The sequence below is a fragment of the Rousettus aegyptiacus genome, unplaced genomic scaffold (assembly GCF_014176215.1).
Source record: "Rousettus aegyptiacus isolate mRouAeg1 unplaced genomic scaffold, mRouAeg1.p scaffold_m13_p_11, whole genome shotgun sequence".
Lineage (NCBI taxonomy): Eukaryota > Metazoa > Chordata > Mammalia > Chiroptera > Pteropodidae > Rousettus > Rousettus aegyptiacus.
Window position 1 is genome coordinate 49417136 of NW_023416286.1, and position 21827 is coordinate 49438962.

The window sequence follows — 21827 nt, forward strand, 5'->3', positions numbered from 1 at the left end:
CAGTCTGGCAGTCTCTAGCATCTGGTGGACTGAATGAGAATACTTGCTCTCTAGTGACACAATCTTTCATTGAAGCGAGATGTCTGGGGTTCTCAGTGCCAGCTTTGTACAAGTTGGATATGTAAAGTTATCTGATGCCTTGCTCATTCATCAAAACATAGGTATTTCTACTTTGTTAAACATACATAAATGGTATTGTGAACATTAATGAATTTTTAAACCAATCAATTTTACATCAACTCATGAAACTGTGTTCTAGATCATTTCTATCTTCCTCTCAGTCTCTCACTAAGCATGGCCAGGTGCCTCTCTTGTTCACGTCTACTACACATACTCTGCTGAAGGCACCAGCGAGTCCCTCTGTGCTGAATCACACCCATTTTGGAAACAGAGTAAATCAGTCAATCTGTACCCTTAAAAGGTCTAAAATGGTCATCCTTTTCTGGCTACAGAAGGTAATGCAGGATGATTATTGTCCTAAAAGCATTCTAAAGGAGCGTTGGAACTAAGTGGAAGAGAAGAAAAAGCAAGACTTCTGCCAGACAGTTCTATCACTTCTTACCAAATTCCCCTGGAGGGATTTCAGACCCACCCCTAGGAGCCACGGTGTAGTGGGATGGGGCCCTTTGTTCCCCTTTCCTGCCACGGTGACTTACCCCTGAATCCAGGAGGGCCTGGGTCTCCGGGAAGGCCTTTCAGCCCAGGGTGTCCAGGCAGTCCGGCATCTCCCCGGGGACCGGGCTGGGCTCCCAGGACTTCGCCAGGAAGGCCCCTGTCTCCTGGGGGCCCAACTGGGCCTGGTGTGCCACTGGGACCTGGGAGTCCATCTGGGCCAGGGAGGCCTGCCGCACCTTTGGATCCTCGGGGCCCCACGAACCCTAAAAAGAAACATGGGTTATCTCCACAACCACAGGTCAGCCTTGTGACATTTTAAGAGAGGTATTGGATAGAGTCTAGAGACAGCAAAGATTTGCAAACTCTCTTCCTGGTAATAAATCCCTAGCCATCAGTCAGTTTGGAAATGCTTCGAAGGGGAATTGATAGCCCTTTGTCACTGTGACTTTCAATGCCCAATTTGGATGGAGGAAAGATGGCTGTCATGTGCTTGATCAGTTGTGTCTTTCCTGGACATCACTGGGTCAAATGGTCTCATCACTACTTCCCCTTTCAGTGCCCTCATCCCTGATGTGACCTCAGGTTGAACCGAGGGAAGTGGTAGTCATGTGTTTGTTCAGAAGGAAAGCGTTTTGAGGTCATTACTGCCTCGGCTGTGGTGTGCAGGGTGTGGGAAAGAAAGCACTGTTGCTCAATGTGTGGCAAATCTGACAAAAGAGACTCCTTGTGCAGGGCCCCAGGTCCTTTCCAGGGTGGTAAAGCTTGCCACTCCTGGAGCTGGAATATGGGTTGATTGGTATGGTCGTGTTTGGAACACGTGTTCTGCAGTCTTTGAAGGTGGGCATTTTGTTTTCTTCTGCACATGGTGATAGAAACATAGCACATTCCATTACCATAAAAAGTGACATGTATTTCAAAATTTGAATAGCTCAGTTCCTCCTTCACCCCTTCCCTCTGTTCTTCTCGACGTCCCTGTTCACTTAAGGACATACATTTCAATGTGGAACTTTCTGTGCATGTGGTTAACTTCCCGAAGCCCCTGATAATGGGCACATCTCACTCTCTCTCCATGCCACGCTAACGCTCTATGTAGTTCATGCCCAATTGCCTGGGAATGCAAATTACGATTACTAGGTAACTTTCACAGTCAAGGCAAGAAGGTATCAACAAATTAATTCCCTTCTCTCAAAAAAATTCATGATTTTAGTATATGTGGTGCCAACCAAGTGACAGCGCTATAACTTGTAAACATTTAGTTCCGCCCAGCAGGGTGACAGCATGATGCGGTCTGATCCTCCTGTGCAGCGGCATAAAAGCTTCACTGCGCTCTTCTCTAATGCAGAGCTTTTCCCATTACCTTGACACAGGACATAGGGAGCGTGCCTCCCATTTTAGCGAAACATGGCGAGATACATAATGTGAGAGGCAACAGGACAGAGGTTTGCACCAATCTTTATGTTCTGGCACAATGAATCCAGGAGGAACTTCTATCAGAGATTGACGCAAAGTCCTACATTTAGGATTAAACCACTTGGGAGTGGAGGGCAAGGAAAAGGCAAAATTCTTGTTCACTGAAAATATTTGCTAAGGGTCTGAATCTAAGGACACAACAGTCCCACTGTTTGTGTGATATTCCAGACATGTGGAACATTTATTCAGTTTCTGGATTCCAGTTCGAAAGGAATGCTGACATGCTGGAGGGCAGTCAGAGAGGGATGATCAGAATTCTGAGGGCATAAAAATTATGTCATAAGAAGAAAGTTTCCATTCCTGAGGTCAGTTCTGCCCATTCTTGAGATGTCTGTAGGGAGATACGGCCCTTCTCTACCAATGTGTGTGAGGGCTGGTAATGAAGCAGAACCACTGGCTCAAGAAACAATCAATGAAGAACTTACTGGAGGGCACATTTCATTTCAACTGAGGAAAGACTTCCTAGCAATAAGAGGGTTTCAATGTTTCACAGGTTCTGGGTGACAAGAGCGATTTCAGTAGAGGCTAGAAAAAGACCTGACTTAGTATCCTGAGGGAGGACGTTTGACATTGGGTGGCCTTAGTGAACTTCTACAGTTTCATTTAAATAATATAATTCTAAAATGTGTGGGCCTCCATGCACCAAGTAATACAGTCATGCCCACTCACACCATTTGATCCATAACTACAAAGGGACACCTGTGTTTAAGGACACTGAATCATATCACCGAGTGTGCTGACACTCAGGCACGTCCTCCTTACTTCTTACATTACGCATTACTGGAAACATATTCATTTCCTTCCATATTCAGGTAAAAGGCTTTCCCTCTTTCAGCAAATAAGTGGAATCCATAAATCTTTGCTGTGTCAAATGTAGATGGAATGATCTGAATTGTTTACTCACACACGCTGCAAATGTCAGAGTGAGCAAGTCATGCTGTGAAGAGCAAAAACATAGATATTCTTCGTATGGTATTTGGTGAGTGATTAGCAGATTGGGAAAGTGATTAGGAGTTTGTCCTTTTGATGATAATCACAGAGAATAACACTATCCTGCCCTTAGAATGTTTACTATCGACCAAAGGAAATTTTACTACACACCCATCTTTTTTCCTGCAATATCTGCATCATCTCCTGCAAAACTCCAGTACAATATTAATGATAAGAAATTCAATAATGTAAATCTACCAAGAAGAACAAAAATTGTCATCAGGCATATGCTGATACCGTTTCCAAATGTTAAAAGACTACAGAACTGGGGCACCCCGATTATACAGTCATATGTCCTATGTCCTAACCTGAAGAGCTGTGTGGGGGTCTGACCCTGACTTACCTGGGGGTCCTGGGAATCCTTCACGACCTGGATCTCCTGGGAGACCCTTGAGTCCTGGTGTTCCATCGGCTCCTGGGAATCCTGGTGCCCCTCTGAGGCCTTTGACACCTAAACAACCCAAAGAAATTATGACATACATCAGAGACCCAAGAGGAAACCCAAGTGGTAGAGGAATGGGAGATGGTCAAGTTTGGCACCTGACTTAGTGGTCACTTGTGAAAATGGGAAATGATGAGGCTGGGGAATATCGATTCCAAAACAGCACCTCTGACAGCTAGCTGTACCCAGCTGCAGACCCCACAGATCCTGGCAGTGGATGCCACCAGCTGGCTGGCCCAGAGGCCCAGGCTGGGCTGACTAGTGAAGATCTTTGCCCACTGAAGCCTATAAAGACTGGAAGAGGTGACTGCTTCCTTAAATGTATACAAGGACATGAGGATCATGAAGAAGAGGGACCCATGACATCCCCAGAGAAAACTAATAAAGGTCCAACCCTAGAGAAATGGAGGTATAAAACTCCCTGACAAGGAATTCAAAATACTTATCCTAAAGAAGCTCAGTTAATACAAGAGAATACAGATAGAGTATAAATGAAATCGGGAAAACAATACATGAACAACATGAGGAGTTCTACAAAGAAACAGAAGCCGTAAAAAACAAACAACAGAAATAGAAGAGTTGAAGATTGTAATGACTGAACTAAAACAGCACCTCTGGACTTACAGGATGATTTCCAGCGTTTAAAAATCACGTTTAAAGACTCGAACTGTTAAGAATAATGCTCAATATTAAGGTTCCACAGTGTGCTAATTAAGGGTTCAGAATGTCTGGGTGTGAATCTTGGTTCCCTCTTCTATCTCTGTGGCCTTGGACAAGTTTTTGAACCTCTCTGGGCTTTAGTTTCTTCATCTGCAAAATGGGGAAATAATACCTACTTCACGGGGTATTGTGAGGGCTAAATGAGATGATTCTTGTCAAATACCTAAGCAGTGCTTGCACAGTGGGTGAGTTCCACAAATGCTCTTAGGATTAGAAGGCTGGGTTTCCTCACCAGGCTACAAAGCTGAACTTCTGTGCTTTTTCATCCATTTTCCCCGCTGTGCAATACCCACCTATCCTTCCCTCCTCAGAAAGTGGATATGCGGATGGCAGAAGTAAGAGAGGAGTCAGACAGGAAGCGAGTTAGGGGCTCTCAGCCAAGGAGCCCTGTTCAGGAAGTGTAACTAGTCAGCCGTGGCAGGACGACGGCCTGGGGCCTCGGACACCCAGACATGGACTTCTGAGGCCTGCGAGGGGACCAGGCCTCAGGTCACACCTTTGGTCTGGGTATGTGTCACATGTGTGGACTTCTGATCCTATTTGACCTGTATGAAAGGTTCTTGTATGAAGAAAAGTTTGCAAACTGACCCTAAGCACATGTTCCTAAACACAGAGGACTCTTAGGAAAAATTCCCCATATTTTCTGTCTCTATGATGTCCAGGGTCAATGTCAAAAGATACAAGGTCGAAAGCTCCACAGACTTGCTGAGTTGAGTAAATCCTTTATCAAGATTCTCGGGATGAGGCCTGAGAAGGTCTAATAGTAACAATAAAAATATGAAGAGGAGGCCCCAGGGCTCCAGAAACCCGATACCTCCTTCCATTTCACAGAAGCCTAGATTGCAGGGGTGCTAGAAAGAACAGGGAAGACCTGCATCTGCAGGGCACCGCCCTCCTGGGGGACCTGAGAACGACTGTCGGCTTACCACACAGGTAGCTTTGTGGTTCTCAGCCTCCTGCCTGTGGCCCCTTTGACACCCTTTCCCACTCACTCTAGACCCTCCCATAGCTTTTGAAAAAACTTTGTTGTCTGGGAGGTTGATTACACCAGCACTTCCTTGAGGACTGTATTTTGAGAAGCAAGGTGCAATAAGGCTGCCTGTCTCCACCAGCTCTATCAGTCTACTCTTTATCATAATTCATTAATCTTCCCCATTATGTAAACATTTACAATATCTTAAGCAGTTTAAATAAGAACTTCCCTTGAGAATTTCCCATATCTTTCACTCAGAGCCAATCTACCTAGATTTGAAAAATGTCAACTTATATTACTTAGGACTTAGATTTAAAAGAAAGTAAAACATCGGACCAGCTAAATGAAATAACTCCTAATCTATTAGACATCTTTGATCTGATGCTTTTTATATGGGAAGCAAACTCAGGACATTTTTTCCCAGGTATCTCTGCTCCTGCCTGGTTTGGCTCAGAGACTCCCTTCACCTCAGGCTCTCAGAAACCACAGCCAGCACACCTGCCTCTTGCTGGCAGCCAGATGCTTCAGGAATCATCATAATTCTCTGTAAATATCAGAACAGCAGCCTCTTCTCTGCAGTGTGAGGCAGGCAGGGGCATGGGCAGGCAAAGCACTGAGTAGAGCGCTGTATCACTATAGTAAGGATTCCAGCCTTTCCAGGCTACTGCCCCTTTAGAAAGGTCCCTGTAGGCCATACGGTTGGGCTGCTGCCCTGCCATCATGTAGAAGGAGACAATCCAGCACCCTGGAGTTTTCGGTATCTTTCTATCTGAGGGGCAGAAAGGGGTTGAGAGAGATTCTCATAAGTGCCTCCCTTGGGCTGGGTAGAAGGAGGAAGGCTGTGTGTGGCACCCACCAGTTCCCATGTGGGACCTCGTCAGCTACTTTGGGAAAATACATGGTGTAGGAATCCAAGCTTCACCCCTGCTCACATTCCAAACAAATGCACAGATTATCCCAAATTTCCCATTGGTAGCACAGTCCTCTTAGACCATTATCTCCTCAGTGTAATTAAATGGTTTGAAACGGACCCTTGTACTTGACTGGGGGAGAGGAGGAAGGGGCGGCTGGCATCAGTAGTGCCAAATAATGTTCTTTCTCACATAAGACTGAGCTTTTCTAAGGTTCTTACTCCGATGATGAAATGGAGCTTGCTCAAACTTAGATGCATAGAAATATGCTTGTTCAGAATTCCAATACACGTGAGAATCTATAAATATGAATGTAATTGATGAACAGAATAAAATGGTTTTGCATTGATAAGTCTTACACGAATATAAAGTTCGACAGTTAGATTTAAAAAAGATAGATTTTTCAAGTTGTTCTGAAGTGAAGATGTATTAGGTGAGTTTGACTCGTAAGTCAGTTTCTGAAAAGAACACCTAGTCAGGCCTAAGAGAAGATTTAACCGAAATTGAGAACAGGCCGTGAAACATAACACGCTGCCTGCAGATTCTATTGATGCTTCAGAATTACAGGCTATGTCACTCACATGAGCTCAATATGTGCGGGAAGCAGTAAAGATGATGTTTTTACAATTCCACAATCACCTTTCAGACGAAGTGTCGGTCTATATCAGAAATGTTGAATCTATGATCTCATGATTTCATTAACCTATGATCTTATTAAGCTTCATGTTGTCAAAACATGTTCAAAATCCCCCCTCATCCTCAGTTCATGACCTTGCTTCCACTCAGCTGCTGTTGGAAGCTGTCCCAGTGGCTTAGCACTTTACCGTTTATGTGGAACCTCACCCACAGGCTATCATGGGCATCGTTTGCAAAGTGATACAGGTGAGGAGACTAAGTTCCAGAAGAAATAAGTGAGATGCCCAAAGCCCCACTGCTCGGTAGCGACAGAACTGGACGACGAGGCAGGCTTCTGGCTGCATGCCTCGTGCTCTCAACCCTGAAGTACCTGAGCGACTTCTTCGGTGGATACTCGAGGTATTTTCCCTTGGCTTGCCACAGTCAGAGGAGAGAAATCAAAAGGCTGAACTCTTATCAGTATTTCAGTCTGAGAGCCCTCCTGTCCAAGGTCGACAGACACAGATATCTGCACACCACTGAGCAGGCCCCATCTGTTATCTCTGAAATGCCCTGCCACGAGTGGGCACATGGATGGCTGTAGACACTGGGCTCTGTTACAGATAACCAACCCCTACTTATTTCACATGGGTTCTTCGGTTGCGGTGATTGGTCTGCTCCAGCAAAGCCCAGTTCCTCCTAGATTGTAGAGACAAATTCCTAACCCTGCTTATTTCTATTTTTCCCTCAGTCAAAACCCCGAAAAACAATCGTCTTCTGTAGGTTCTTCCCACATATCCTGAGGCAAAGAGGAATTAAAGAAAAACATACAAAGATGAATTTCCTTTCTAGTCTTAAAGAGGCACTTCCGTCTCTGCATTCTGGCTGCCCACCAAGGTTAGTGCCACAGCTGAGGCTGAGTCCTGCATAACAGGAATCTTCTCTTTTAGCTTGGGGTCCACTGGGTGTCGATTACCACACACATTTTCTACACCGATGAGTAAAAGCCTGCTCCCTATAGAAGCTACCACAGTTTGTGCTAGAGTGCCAAGATGGCAGAATGTAGTGACGTCCAGGGCCAGAGAGAAATGCAGGGGACAGAGGAAAAATGTAGGAAGAAGGGAAAGAGAAATGAAGACGCAAAGAGGAAGACTGGAAGTGCTCTCCAGTTTACCTCCGGGGCCCGGGCGTCCTGGCTGGCCTGGCGATCCCTTGGGCCCTCCAACACAACCTGGGAAGAGAAAGGGAAAAAGGATGAGCTGAAGCAACCGTCAATGCAGAGTTGCATGGCTTTGCGATATTGCCAAGGTCAAAGGCACCAGCCACGAAAACTGGCTACCATTTTATGATCAGAGTAATTTAATGAGTTAATTAATCTTGATTATGAAGTAAAGAAAAGTTTAATTTTGTTGTGCAATGGAATTAAAATATTAATATACATGCAAATAAAGTAGGCCCAAATGAGAACCGGCCCTGTGCTGGCAATGATCCATCCCTCATTCAGGGCAGCACCTCAGCTCAACTGAGTTAACCAGGATCCTCCCCAGCGGGTCAATGCGAACGCCTTTATTTATTTATTTTTTTGGTCTGGAAATGTTCACTTGTGACCGCTTGTGATTTCAGAAGAAATTCTTTGACTTATCTTTTGTGACTTCGAGTACTTTCAGAATTAGCCATAGGGAGTAGCTTCTTTGAGCCATGCAAAATGAAACCTGGGCGGCAGCCACTTCTGGTTGGTGTGGCCAGGGCAGCGACATTCAGAAGGGGTGTTCTGCTGTCTGGCCTTTGGCCGAGGGAGCCCGCCTGCAGGCACAGCAATTCTTTGAGGTCCTCCCACTGTGGGCCTAGAATTTGTCTGGGCTCCTATTTTGACCTGACTTAATTGCCACAGTCTGCAGAGGAAGACTTCTCTGCCACAGTAGCGGGCCCAGGGGGTGCAAACTAGCCTGACCAGGTAGGTCGTAAAAAGAAAGAAACTCAGATGTCTTCAAGGGGTGGTGAGTGGGGCAGCTGGCCTCGGGCCCTCCGAGCCTCTCACTCAGGCACCGTCCCACATCAGTTCTCTGAAAGCCCCGGCGTTTGCCGCTCCTGCTCTGCGGCCTTGCCCCGAGTGCTGGGTCCATTCCCACACCTCAACCGAAACCTCAAGCAGGGGACCCACAGATTCTGATACTACTTCTCCAACTCCAACCTTTATCTTGAGAATTATATCCAAACTTTTGACTGCCATCCAAATGTTTTACTAGCACCTTAAACTCTGTCCCAAACTTACCCTTTTTGCTTCTCTCTTCAAAATCTTGACTGAGGTTAGCATCCCATGTCTTGGACCCATGTCTCTCCCTGTCTTCCCACTTGGGTTTTTAAGTCTCCCCTGGATGGAGACTTTGCCTCCTCGTTAGTAGCCAGGTCAGCCTCCGCACAGTCTCTCTCTCCTTCCCACCACTGAGCCTCGGCTCAGGGTCATCTCCACACCCTCTTTTATCTGTCAGCCCTTGTTCTTTCATTTATCACTAGACCAAATTCTTTTGTTCTGACATCTATCTGTACTGGTTCTTTACCCCATATAACAGATAATTCACAGTTTTCCTTTATATACGTATAGACAGAGAGATGAATATATGCATATATTCTAGGTGTGAAAATACTTATCTGTTGAGTTTTCATTGATGTTGTAAATTGATGCTTTATATTGGTGAGAAAACTAGGTAACATTATGTGTTTTTATTCTTGCCTTCCTTTGATTCTAAGCTGAACCGGATGGGGTGCCAGCTTCAAGATTTGCACATATTTATATCTCTTACTGCAGCTCTGCGCTCACTGCAGGAGCTCACAGCAGTTGTTGATGAGTCACATGCTTTACAAACCAAAAGTTTTAAAGAGTTTTAAAGCCTCTTGATCTTCAAGGTAGTACCTGGATGGATGATGTCCTGCCCGTCACCTCCAATGGGCCTTTTCACATCTGTATCACAATCTAGAAGCAAGACATGATGACAGAGTGAGGCAATTTTGGAATGACTGGGAGTGACTCACTTATCTATGGGTGTATGTGTGTTGGGTTGGGGAGAAGGCCGGGGGCTGGACAGTGACTCCAAACGCCCATTTCTGAGCTTCTGCATAAAGCCTCCATGACTTCAGCACTGGTGAGAGGAGGCTGGCGGTGAGTTGGGAAACCCCGTGGTTGGGTGTCATTTGTATGTGCTGAGAACTGATGCTGCAACACAGCATTCTTCCGTGACAGTACTGGGGAACTCACACGTTGCCAAAAAAGAATAGTGGGCAGGTGTTGAAACACTAAACAGTGTCTCATGGCTTTGAAAGATAGGAAATGAAACACTGTTGTCCTCATACCTATTAGTCCTGGAGTGCCAGGGGGGCCGGGGGGGCCAGGGAAACCTGATGGTCCAGGTAACCCAATATCTCCAGGGAAACCACGCTCGCCTTTGGGGCCTGGCAGGCCCAATCCTGGGGGACCTCTTTCTCCTGGAGCGCCCTTAGTGCCGGGTGCTCCTTGGTGACCTGTGTCCCCTGGGGGGCCTTTGATGCCGTCACCCTGTGAGAAAATTCAGTTTATCTCTTAAAAGATAAGTTAACCTCAAAGATAGTCATATTCCCAGTTTCATTTCCTCATTTCCCTGAGTCCCATGCTGTGGATATGGAGCAGAAAGACAGTGGAGATTAATAAGAACCTACAGTCATGATCTACCCAAGTCACAGAAATAAAGGACAGATTTTACACCAATCATGAGCAATGCAATAGAAAGTAGTTTTGAAAAGCACAGATATCTATGTGAGTATTTATTTTTTCTTTCCAAGCCACTAGCACCTGTGCATGTAATTCAGACCTTCATTCACAGAAAGAATTAGAAATGACAACAGTTATGCATAGGTTTAGATAAATGAGAATAGAAACACGTTATTTTTATTGCTATGATTTAGCATTTGTGACATATCTACTATTCACAAGGGCTAATGCATTATCGAAGGAAAGGAAGTCTTTAATTTGGACGAGAAATAAAGAGCAGTGTGCTCATGAGAAATAAGGAGAGATAATTGGGTCGGAAAAGTGGGAAGCTGGGAGGCACTCAGCAATGTCAGGTCCTATTAATGAAACTACAAGGCAAGTGTGGAAAACTGGGGTGGGTGAAGGAGTGATAAAAGGAGAGCTAGAAGGAATGGTGTCTGCAGGGTCACAAGCAGATCAACGCCTGGCTTTGTGCTGAGCATGCCTGAACGAGCTGGTATAACACCCGAGCAAATAAGTCCCAGCCCATCTGCACGAGCTGTGAATGAGATCGAGATATCCTGATGGTAAGGAGGCAGTAGCTTCCAGGAAATGAAACACTGCTGTCCCTCGAGGTTACCTTTCTCCTTCATTCCCAAAGGCATGAGGAGTAGTGAGATGATCAAGGGTCAAGCTCTCTCAGTATTAGTATGGCCCTGATTAAACCACACAGCGCCTGTGTTTTGGCTTCTTTAAGACGGGCTTAATGATATGGACAGGACTTTGCATTTCTCAGATCTGCTGCAGAGATCAATTGGCAGGTGAACCAAACTTAGGTAATGGAGAACAATGATAACCACTGGGGAGCATTCTGGGGTGTGCTCACTGAAGTTTCTCAAGGCAGATATTCACATTTTTAGCTTAGAAATTCCAGCAAGCAAGGAAGAAATTCCAGCGCATACTGACAAAAGCCATTAGACTGGAACTTGGAAGTGGTGGGTTTGAGTGCTGGCTCTTAATAACAGAAAGACAACAGCAACCCTTGACTGCGGGATCTGGTCCGAGGGCCGTTGGCCAGTCCTAGGTGCTGCTGAAGCTGGCTGCCTTCATGGCCATGCCGAGTGTGCCACTGAACACTAATAAGTTCACAAACCACATCGGACAAGGCCGCTGTGATGAAGCGAGACACACGCTCATACACACATGTGCGCACCACACACAGAGAGCATACACATGCACTTACACACATGCCATGCACACACACCACACACGCAAAGACCACTCCGTAATCATATTTGAATAGGCAAAAACAAGAACATTTTTCAAACCATCGACATAATCCACCCTCTTCTTTACCAGTTGTAATTCTAGCCTCACTATTTCTCACTTCTTGACTTCCAGAAAAGATTTGTAAAGATACCTGATCATAGAATTATCTGTACTTTTGGAAACGTCCCATCCAGAGCAGAGCCCCATTCTTCTGACTCTCTCCAAGGCTACTGACACGACTGAAATTCTAAGTTCATAGACCAGGACCCGGACTCAGTGATGACAAGTCATGTCACCTCTTGCTATTTCCTCATTAGCCAAATGAGTGGTCCCCATGCTTTTATCTCAGACAGCCACATTTCAAGGTAACAATGTGGTTGTGCAATTGTGGTATTTGACTTCTCGAAAACGATTTTTAACATTATAAGTAAAAAAGCAATACTAGATTATTAATAATCCAGGTATTTTCAAAGAGTCTAAGAAAACTGCACTAAAATGTAACAGTGTTATAATAGAAACGACAAACATCACAAAAGAAGACCTAGGTTTTGGAATGAGGCAAATAATCTGATGAAGAGAAATTAGGTGTGACATTCTGAGGAGAAGGAAGAGAGTCATGGGTTAAATTGTGTCCCTCACAAGATACTTCTGTCATTTAAGCTGCCCAGTCCATGGTGCTTTGTTAGAGCAAACCCAGGAAACAAATTCAAGGAGCTTTGGGGGACGAAAATGGAATCTAGAAAAAAGAAGAGGTGAGAAATCACATTGTAGAATCAGGAGATGAGAAAAGTCCAGAACTGTCCGTGGGAAAGGCATGACGGCAGGGCCGAGGTCAGGGAAAGAAGGAGGATGAACTGAAGCAGAATCTCATCCTGGTGATTTATCTCCGCCCTTCTCCATGTTTGACTGCAGACTTTGCCCTATGGAAGGAGGCTGGATTTTGCACACTATTAGACATCTCTTTCAACTCTGATGTGTTTGTGGCCAAAGCAATTGTATATTTTACACTTATTCTAGAAAGAGCATTCTGCCATCTGTTTTAGAACATTTGTTTTGGGGTGGGGTGTGTTTCATTCTATGTTACACCAGGAAGAATATTTGTTATTTCTTAAATGTTCACTCTGAGCTTGGCTACCAACCTAACTCATTGTTACCTAAAAATGTGATTTCTGTTCATTAAAACAGAATGGGGTTAGTGCAGCGTCAGAGCCTTTCGCTTCTGAGGTGTTTAAGGAGCCTGTCCCACACTCGTGGCTACTCACAGGAGGGCCTGGAAGGCCTGGAAATCCATCAAGCCCATCACGCCCCTGGATGCCGTCGTCGCCCTTCAAACCAGGCATACCTGGGACACCTGGTTGTCCTCTCTCACCTGGGAAAGAATTTGCAATACAGAATGACTCTACTCATTCCGTGCTGCCACAGAAGGATAAACGGTCTGAGAGTTGCTGAGCTGCAGAGACTGACCTTTGGTGGTAGTTGTTCTGGAGTCTCCCTTCAGTCCTTTGGGTCCAGGAGGCCCAGTGTTACCGGGAGCTCCCTGTGGAAACAAGCACACGGTTTTTTCCTCTTTCGTGCTGTTAAGGACATCTGTGGAGATGATGACTTTCAGTTCATATGACTTGAGGGCCATGATCTGTCGTCAAGCTCAGCACTGTCCAAACGAATTTTCTGCCATGCTGGTGGTGCTTTATACCTGGCTGTCCGGTGCAGTGGCCTCTAAACACAAATGGCTATCGAACACTTAAATGTGACCACTGGGACTGAGGAACTGAAGTTTAAAATTTAATTTATTTCAACCTAATGAAAGTAGCCACATGTGGCTGGACAGTGAGAACCAGAACCTTGGTACTCAAGGTTTGGACAACAGACCAGCAGCAGGAGCCTCTCCTGGGAGCTTGTTAGAAATGAAAACCTTAGGCTCCATCCAGGGCAACTGAACCAAAATCTGTTTTTCAACAAAAGCTCAGGGATTCATATACTTACAAATTGTTGGAAAAGCAAGGATGTACAACACAAGGTGGCTAATTATTTAGAATCTAAGCAGGTATCTTCCAAGTACACAGAATGGAAATTCGTGATGTTTAATATTGAGAACAAAGAATATTTAATCAACAGCTTGTCTTCCAAATGGAAATTAAGATTGGAAGAAAACATGCTTTAGAGACATGCTTATTGCAGCGACACATTTTAGATTTCCCATTGAGCAGAAACGAACAGCTTAATGGTTCAGGATGCATTTAAATATGTGTGATATGCTAGTTCTTGGCAAATCTTGGTTGATGCTATTTTCAAGATTATGGGAGCTTTTAGTATTGGTTTAATTAAATGGAATGTTACAAGTGATTACAAGTTCCTCTCTCCTAAAAAAATTCCACAGATTCTTGCTTTATTGATTTAGTTCTTTGCAGAAAAGGGTGACCTTCTTTCAGTATCCAGACAATGTCTCACACACAGATGCTGCTCAATAAGTAGGTGTTGGGTAAATGGATGGATGGATGAATTTGCTTATCGACAGATTCCCACACTTCCAACACTCTGCCAGACTCTATCAGTACAAACATTTAGAAATTAAAAACTGCCTTAGTCATTCCTACTGCAGTGGGGTTGGCAGTCACCTAGACATATAATTAAATGCAAGGTGACAAACACAACACCAGAGGTGTTTGAACACAAGCGCTGTGGGGTGTATACAGTTGGGGAAACCCTGTGCATTGAGAAGATTGTAGACATTCCAGGGTCACCAAATGGGATCCTTTTGTCTTCTAGGAAATAGCCAATCATTTTATAAACAATTGAAGGTTCTACTAGCTTTACCATTAAGTTTGCAATTCTCATGACATATCCTTTTACATGCATCGACAGCCATGATTTGGAGATGGTATCATTTTTAAACTAGGACAAAACGTAATACCTACTAACATTAGTTAGAGAAAACTATTTGTTCTTTGAGAAATCCTGGGGCCTGGAGCAGAGAGGTGCTCTGGATCTCATTTTCACCTGCAAAACAGTAGTCGTGACCTTCTGCACCAGCAGCTCTGAGTGGCAGTATAATTGTCCTGCACCACGCTGTGGAGCCAGATAGTCCTAATTGTGCTTGGCCAAGTGTCCTGAGCAATTTTCCCCCTATTGCTAAATATATAAAGTGATGACTTTTCACTTTATAAATCTTCTCAGTTCTCTTTAAGGAAAAAATAAAGTAAAAAGTATAATATCTTTTCTTTCATCTGAAATTTGCCTCGACATTGTTGGTTAGTTAAAACCTGCCATGGAATAATGACCTACTACAGATGATCTTTTCATAAGGCATGAAATAAAGTCCACTTAGTGATGTACACAGGAAGCCAAAGTAAATTCATTATTGACTTGGAGGTCTCAGGTTTATTGGGTTAAGGGAGCCTTCAGAAAATGCAGAACCAGTTCTATACTAAATATGAAGAAGTGAATACTCAATAAATAAGATGCTTTACATTCAAAATGCTAGAATTTTTTTTTGGGGGGGGATATAATTAAAATACTATAAAATTCACCTTTTAAAGCATACAATTCAGTGGTTTTTAGTACTCTCACCAGGTTGTACAATCCTCATTGTTATCTAATTTCAGAACATTTTCTTCACCCCAAAAAGAAACCCTGCTTCCACTAAGCAGTCACTGCCATTGCTCCCCAACTGAGTCCCTGGCAACCACCAATCTACTTCCTGTTTCTTGATTTGCTCATTCTGGACACTTTATATGAATAGAATTATATAATATCTGTTCTTTTGTGTCTATTTTATTTCACTAAGCATAATGTTTTTGAGATTAATCCATATTGTAGCATGTATCAGCACTTCATTCTTCTTGATGGCTGAATAATATTCCATCGTGTGGGTATGCTTGTTTCATTATCCATTCATCGGTGGATGGACACTTGGGTTGTCTTTACTTTTTGGCTATTATTATTAATACTGCTATAAATATCTGTATACAAGTTTTTGTGTGGACATGTGTTTTCAATTTCTTGAGTCTATACTTAGGAGTGGACTTTCGGGGTCATATGGCAACTCTGTGACTTTTCGAAGAACTGTCAAACTGTTTTCCACAGTGGCTGCACCATGTCATGTTTCCATCAGTTCACGTTTTAAAGTTCCTCTTGGAGTACATGGCTTTTTTGAATGGTGCATTGAGTACATGAGTGTTCCTGGTCTAAAGCTATGTTAATTTGGTAAATAAAAGCCAGGAATGGGAGAACAGGGATAGGCATCTAGGACGTCTTATCAGCTTTGTGACAGAACTGGTCTCTTACCTTGAACCCTGGGAATCCAGGGATGCCGTGCTGGCCAGGGTCTCCTTGGCTCCCTTTCTTCCCTGGCTCCCCATTGATGCCTGGGAAGCCCTTGGGTCCTGGTAGCCCCGGAAAACCCCTGATGAACTGATCCGCGCATTTGCAGTCTCCATCATCACCTGCAATTCAAGGGAGAGGGAGAGGCTTGTTATTTATTCATGAAGCATCTGTTAAACATTCTTTTGGCTTTGCAGGGACAGGAGCATAAGCAAGGTGGAAGGAGGGAAGGCAACACCATACTTCATGGCCATCATCTATTCTGGCCCTCACACTTCTGTGCACAGTGAGGACAGTGGGGACTGTCATCTCTATTCCTTAGATGAGGGGCATGAGTTACTCAAGTGTGCAGTCGTGGTCTCCTCAGGATGCAGAATTCTACTGTGATGTTTATTGAAGATGCTTAAGCAATGGGACCATTTACAGGAGTATGCTTGGAGTTGAGGATTCAGTGACAGGAGTTGTAGGAAACCACCATGGGGCCTCAGGGACAAAGGGAGGAGATGATGTTCCAGGGTCCAGGTGAAGGTGAGCCGTGAAGGTGAGCCATGAAGGTGGGCAGCCTGGCAAGAGCTGAACATTGGAGGCCAAGATCATGGGAGGTCAGAGAAAAAATATACTACCTCTCTTCTTCTGTCTTGTTGTGGCTGGACCTAGGGAGCCCAGTGCTTGTGCTAGGTTTGGCTCCTCAGGGCCCTGATGACAGATGATGGCTCAGTGGGGCTGAGTTGTACAGCTCACCCACAGATGTCTGATTCCTGCAGTCAGCCCCCTCCGCAGTGGGGCACCAATGCACCCACACATCCCACATGCACCATAGGTCTTGACAGCCCCACAGAGAAGGGGCAAACTGGGCCAACCCATCCTACGGAAGGATGTTGAGCTAGGGGCGGTGTCCCTGAGCTGCAGCAGGAAGAGAAAAGCGAGGACAGCTCGTTTTAACTGCACTTTTACCACCAAGTGGGAGTGAGATGCTGAGCAGGTCATGTCACTCCTCTGAGCCTCGGCCTCCTCGCCCATTAACTAATTCCTAACTCAGGGAGTCATCCTTAGGATCAGACCAGATGATTCCTCTACAAGCACTCTATAGCAGATGCGCCCTTTGCAAGTACTTGTTACATTGCCTTGGAGCTGAGCACTTGCATCTGAATTCAGCCTAAGAAATCATTGCTCATCACGTTTATCCACTGCTGAGCTCTGCATTCCCTGAAAATTCAGCGATGAAGATGGCAGACAGAGAATAGAGACGGGTGAGCAAATTGACTGCTGGGTGCGGACATCACCCACCTTAGTTTCACTGGAATTCCCTTTCAGAGGAAAGGAGGCCAGTGGGGGAATAAAGGATCATGTTCAGTTCAGAACAAGTGAAAGGGTAATCACAAGGGTTGAGGCACCCCTCTACCCCATCTCCATCTTTCTGATATTCCTTACCTTTCCATCCTTTCTGTCCACGAGCCCCAGGGAAACCAGAAGTCCCAGGAGATCCTGCCTCTCCTTCTCTTCCTTTAAGGCCGTAAAGGAAACCTAAGGAGAAAAGCCACAGGGGCCGGCACGTTAGCACAGCATGAGGGACCCCACATCTTGCCAGATGCAGTGTGGGAAGGTTTTCAGATAATCTCCCCACAGAGAGTAAAAGTGACTCCCACACTCCAATTATATTCCCAAACACCTCTTAGGAAAGAAATGAAGACTGTTCTGTGGCCACAGTTTTCAGAGATGGAAAGAGATGTGAAAGCCCAGTAAGTCTAGAAATAAAAATCTTTGTTTTTAAGAAACGTCGAATCCAAGGAAAGCTTCTGATTTTTCGATTACGTATTTTATTTATATGCTAAAGTCCTGGATTCAAACCTCTGCTTCCTCAAAAGACAAAATACAGAACAAAACAAGATAATAAAAGATATTTCAGTTAGCTTGATTCCCTATTCTGCCCTCTCCCTTGGAGCAGGCGCACACATGTACATACCACCTTCCCACACACAGCATAAACACACTCTTTCCTCTTTTCGCTTCTCTGGGTGCACGCACGCGCACACACACACACACACATAAAGTTCATGTAATTAACGTAGATAAACTTGTGACCCACTTGGATTCAGCATGATCACGTCCCCCATTCCAACCCTCACCCCTTTAGCTGGGGTCAGGGTACTTCAGAAGTCCTGCCAGCATCTGCAGGGCTCTGACACGATCCTTCATTTCCCCACTAGGCAAAGGTATAAGAAATACACTGCTAAAGCCAACAAAACTCTCTACATCCCGTTCGAGAGGAGCACCATCTTGTGGACGGACTGGGGCTTCACATGTTCAGGAAACCTCGCTGCTGGGCCTGGAATCCGTCTCCCTGACCTGTTTTGTTCTCTGCATTGCTATACACTGTAGCGCTCGCAGCTCCAAAGACCCAATGAAACTCCCCCAACAAATTAAAATACATGCTGCCATATGCACCTCATGGTTCCTGAGAGGAGAGCATGGAGTGATTAAGGAAGTAGGAAGGAGAGGAAAATGCCAATTTAAAAAACTTCTGCTATCTGCCTGGGAAAATGACAACGAATTTGAGTGTCAGAACACTGCTAGGTAACTATCAATCTTTATGGCAAGATGGCCATGACTACTGTCCCATGTAATTAGGTCTCACTACACATTTAATATAATCTCTCATCCATCCATCCATCCATCCATCCATCCATCCATCCATCCATTGATGAGACATTTGCCCGGAGCCTATGCTGTGTCCAACAGTGTGCTAGAAGCTGTGTACACAGCTGGAAACGGAACTGACAGAACTTCATGGCGCTTCCAGTTTAGATGTGGAGATACACATCAGGTACATCTCAGTAAATAGACCAACATGGAATTTCAAATCATGGCAAGTGCTGCGAGAACAGGGAGCTCAGAGAAAGTAATAGCGATAGGCCCATTTAAAATTGGGGAGAGGGTGTCAGGAAAGTCCTTTCTGAGAACGTGACCCTTAAATTAAGAATAAAAGATGTCCAGCCAAGATGGAGAGGGAGGAAATGTTCCTGAGAGAGGATAAGCTTGTCTAAAGGTCCCTGAGGTTGAAAAAAGTATCATTGGAGGGTGATGAGTGAGGAGTGAAGTTACGGGAACAGAGGTGAAGGAGACCATGCCGGCATTTTATCCCAAGGGCAAGAGGAAGCCATTGAAGAGTTTTAAAGATGGAAGTTACACAATTTAATCTACATGTAACAAGGACAGGCTGGCTGTGTAGACAATTACTGGAAAAAGCATGGAAGCTGATCATGAGTGGGTTGGGTATTCTAGCTGACTAAACATGATATACTGTAGTGACTTTCATCAGGACAAAGGCAGTGAAATGAAGAACAATGGACAGATTCAAGATTCTAGATTCAAGAGGCAGAAATGCCAGGACTCAGGGCTCTGGTCTGTGCTCCTGGGTCTGTGGAGATGGGGGAGGCCCAGGGGAGGAGCATGTGGGTGGGGGAGTTGGGGAGCAGGAGATCCAAAGTTTTGGACACACAAAGTTGGAGATGTCTGTGATACATACAGTACTGATTATGTGATGAATTAATGGTTGGTATGAGTTTGGAGTTCAGGACACAGAACAGGGCTAATGACACAATTAGGGAGTGTTGGCATAGAACTTGTATTTAAATTAATGTGAATGGATGAGTTCACCAAGATAGGGAGAGAATACAGGGGTCTAAGAATGAACATCAAGGCACTTCATCATCTACTGGATGGATGGGTAGAGGAGGAAGAAGGAAGAGCCAGCAAAGGATGCTGAAAAAAAGTCTTTAAGATAATAGTGGGGCATCATGGAAGGCCAGAGAAGAGAGAGTGTGAAGGAGGGGATGTTGGCTGCATCTTTGCTGTTGAGAGGCTGCTGATGGAGCAAAATGACACCCTTAGGATGTGGCTCTATGGGTCATTGGTGACTGGGTCAAGTGCATTTCAGTCTAGTGGACTCTGTGGGGCTTTATTTTATGCCTCTAAGTCCTTCCAATATGTTATGAGAAGTACAGTATCACAGGTGGTTATTTAATCACAGATGTTTCAGGAATTTTAAGTGTGAGACAAAGAGATTGTGGGTATTCCTTATAATATTTGTAAATCTAGTAAAAAAGGCACAGTGTGGCCGTCTTACAGTGCCAGCCTTCCTTTTTCCTAAGTTGTGGTTGTTGTTTTATTTATCTAATAAATTAATAATTTTCAAACAAGTCCTATAGAATAGCAGTGTGCCTCTTAGATGTTTTCAAGATGATTTTCCTGGCCACAACAAGCCAGGCAGTATTTTGACTTATTCCAGAACACAATAGCACTGCCCCACACTCGCTTCAGTTAACTGAGCTGGAACTAAGGGTAAGCAAAAACATTTAGCTCAGAAAGAAAACCGACTTCATGGTTTGATTTTGTTGGAACTGCAAAACACTAAAAATTCTGATTTTCAATAGTACCAACACAGAAAACAAGATGAAATGCAGTTAACAAGAAAAGAATCCAACAATTTCATTTCAGGGGAACAATTGAAATTTGTGGGAATCTAGGTCATTGATATTAAATTTTGATTATACACGATAATGTTTTCAAAGGCCATTACGGTTGGCTACTTTTTGTATAAGAGATTGCTTTAAAAAAGATGTTTGGAAACAATGTGCCTCATGGGATAAAACAAATATTTCAAGGAGAACTTAAGTTGTATGCTTTTAAAATTTTTAGTTGATAAAATTTATCAAATACCATTCCATCTATTTTATAAATTCTCTCTTCAGTCTACAAATATGAATCAGAAATAAGTTAATGTGTTTACAGATGACTTATGTTAGTAAATCATAAGTTTGCTAAGCAAGATTTATAAAGCAAGTGGCATGCCTTTGTGTCTTTATCGAAATGGAATGTAGTTATAGGAATAATGGAAGGTTATCTTTCAATCGCAGTTCTTTAAAGAGGCATATTTTTATGCTTTTATTTTTCAGACATCAAGTTTTGTTGCCAAAAAAGGAAAACTCAACAAATAACATTTATTTAGAAAATATAACACTCATAGAAATGTGGCCATTATCACAAATGCCACAGTAATAAATATTACTTCAAGGATAAAGAAAATTAAAGACAACATTGTTCGAATGATCTGGCAAATTCCAGAGAAATATCTGCACCTAAATTTTTTTTAAAAGACTATGAGAATATGGTTTTTCCAGTTGAAGGAAAATTGGGAATGTAGAACCATATTAGCTTTAAAATTTACTGTAGAATACAAAACAGTCTAAGATGTGAATGTGGATTTATTAATGGAAGAAGTATGTGCTGATATGCTTCCAATGTCTCCAACAGTTTTCCTTCTAGAGATGGCAAAGAGAAATAATCTTCCAAAAGCAATTAAGGCATGGGTCTTTGAATTTACCTTTAACTAAAACAAAACACTATCTGTTAGCAAATAGGATTCTCTTCCTCTTTGGGGATAGGAAGCCATAGAGATTATCAGGAGTGATATCAGAGAATTTAAAGTCAAATATTTTGAAAAGAAAAGGCTGCTAACTCATAGTCCTGTTACATAGGAAGAAATTGTACCTCATGTTTTCTTCCAATGCCTTAACTATCCAATCTCTTGAAATGATGAAATTTTCCCAATAAAGAGATTTTGCAATGTCCAAAGCATACCTTATTTAAACTCAGCAGTTGAAAAGAATAATCATTTTTGAAGGCAAGCTCTAAGATTGCAGACTTCCCTGCCTCCTGAGAGCACTGTTAACTAAAAGATGTGCCATAGGAACATTGTAATCTGGAAATACTACTTTGTGC

The 21827-nt window shown here is 43.8% G+C and overlaps 1 protein-coding gene and 1 long non-coding RNA gene across 2 annotated transcripts in view; one reads left to right on the forward strand and one right to left on the reverse strand.

The window, feature by feature from the left end:
• The window catches only part of COL4A2 (collagen type IV alpha 2 chain), a 178572-nt gene that overhangs the window by 28130 nt on the left and 128615 nt on the right, over positions 1-21827 (reverse strand). The window contains exons 21-29 of the mRNA XM_036228807.1: positions 17478-17570; positions 16011-16168; positions 13191-13263; positions 12989-13095; positions 10085-10286; positions 9648-9707; positions 7911-7967; positions 3419-3526; positions 657-878 (exon numbers count right to left, since the gene is read on the reverse strand). Of these exons, the coding sequence (XP_036084700.1) occupies positions 657-878; positions 3419-3526; positions 7911-7967; positions 9648-9707; positions 10085-10286; positions 12989-13095; positions 13191-13263; positions 16011-16168; positions 17478-17570 (1080 nt within the window). The remainder of the gene's footprint in view (positions 1-656; positions 879-3418; positions 3527-7910; positions 7968-9647; positions 9708-10084; positions 10287-12988; positions 13096-13190; positions 13264-16010; positions 16169-17477; positions 17571-21827) is intronic.
• Positions 1-21827, forward strand: part of LOC118609376 — a 42472-nt gene that overhangs the window by 17004 nt on the left and 3641 nt on the right. The window lies entirely within an intron of this gene.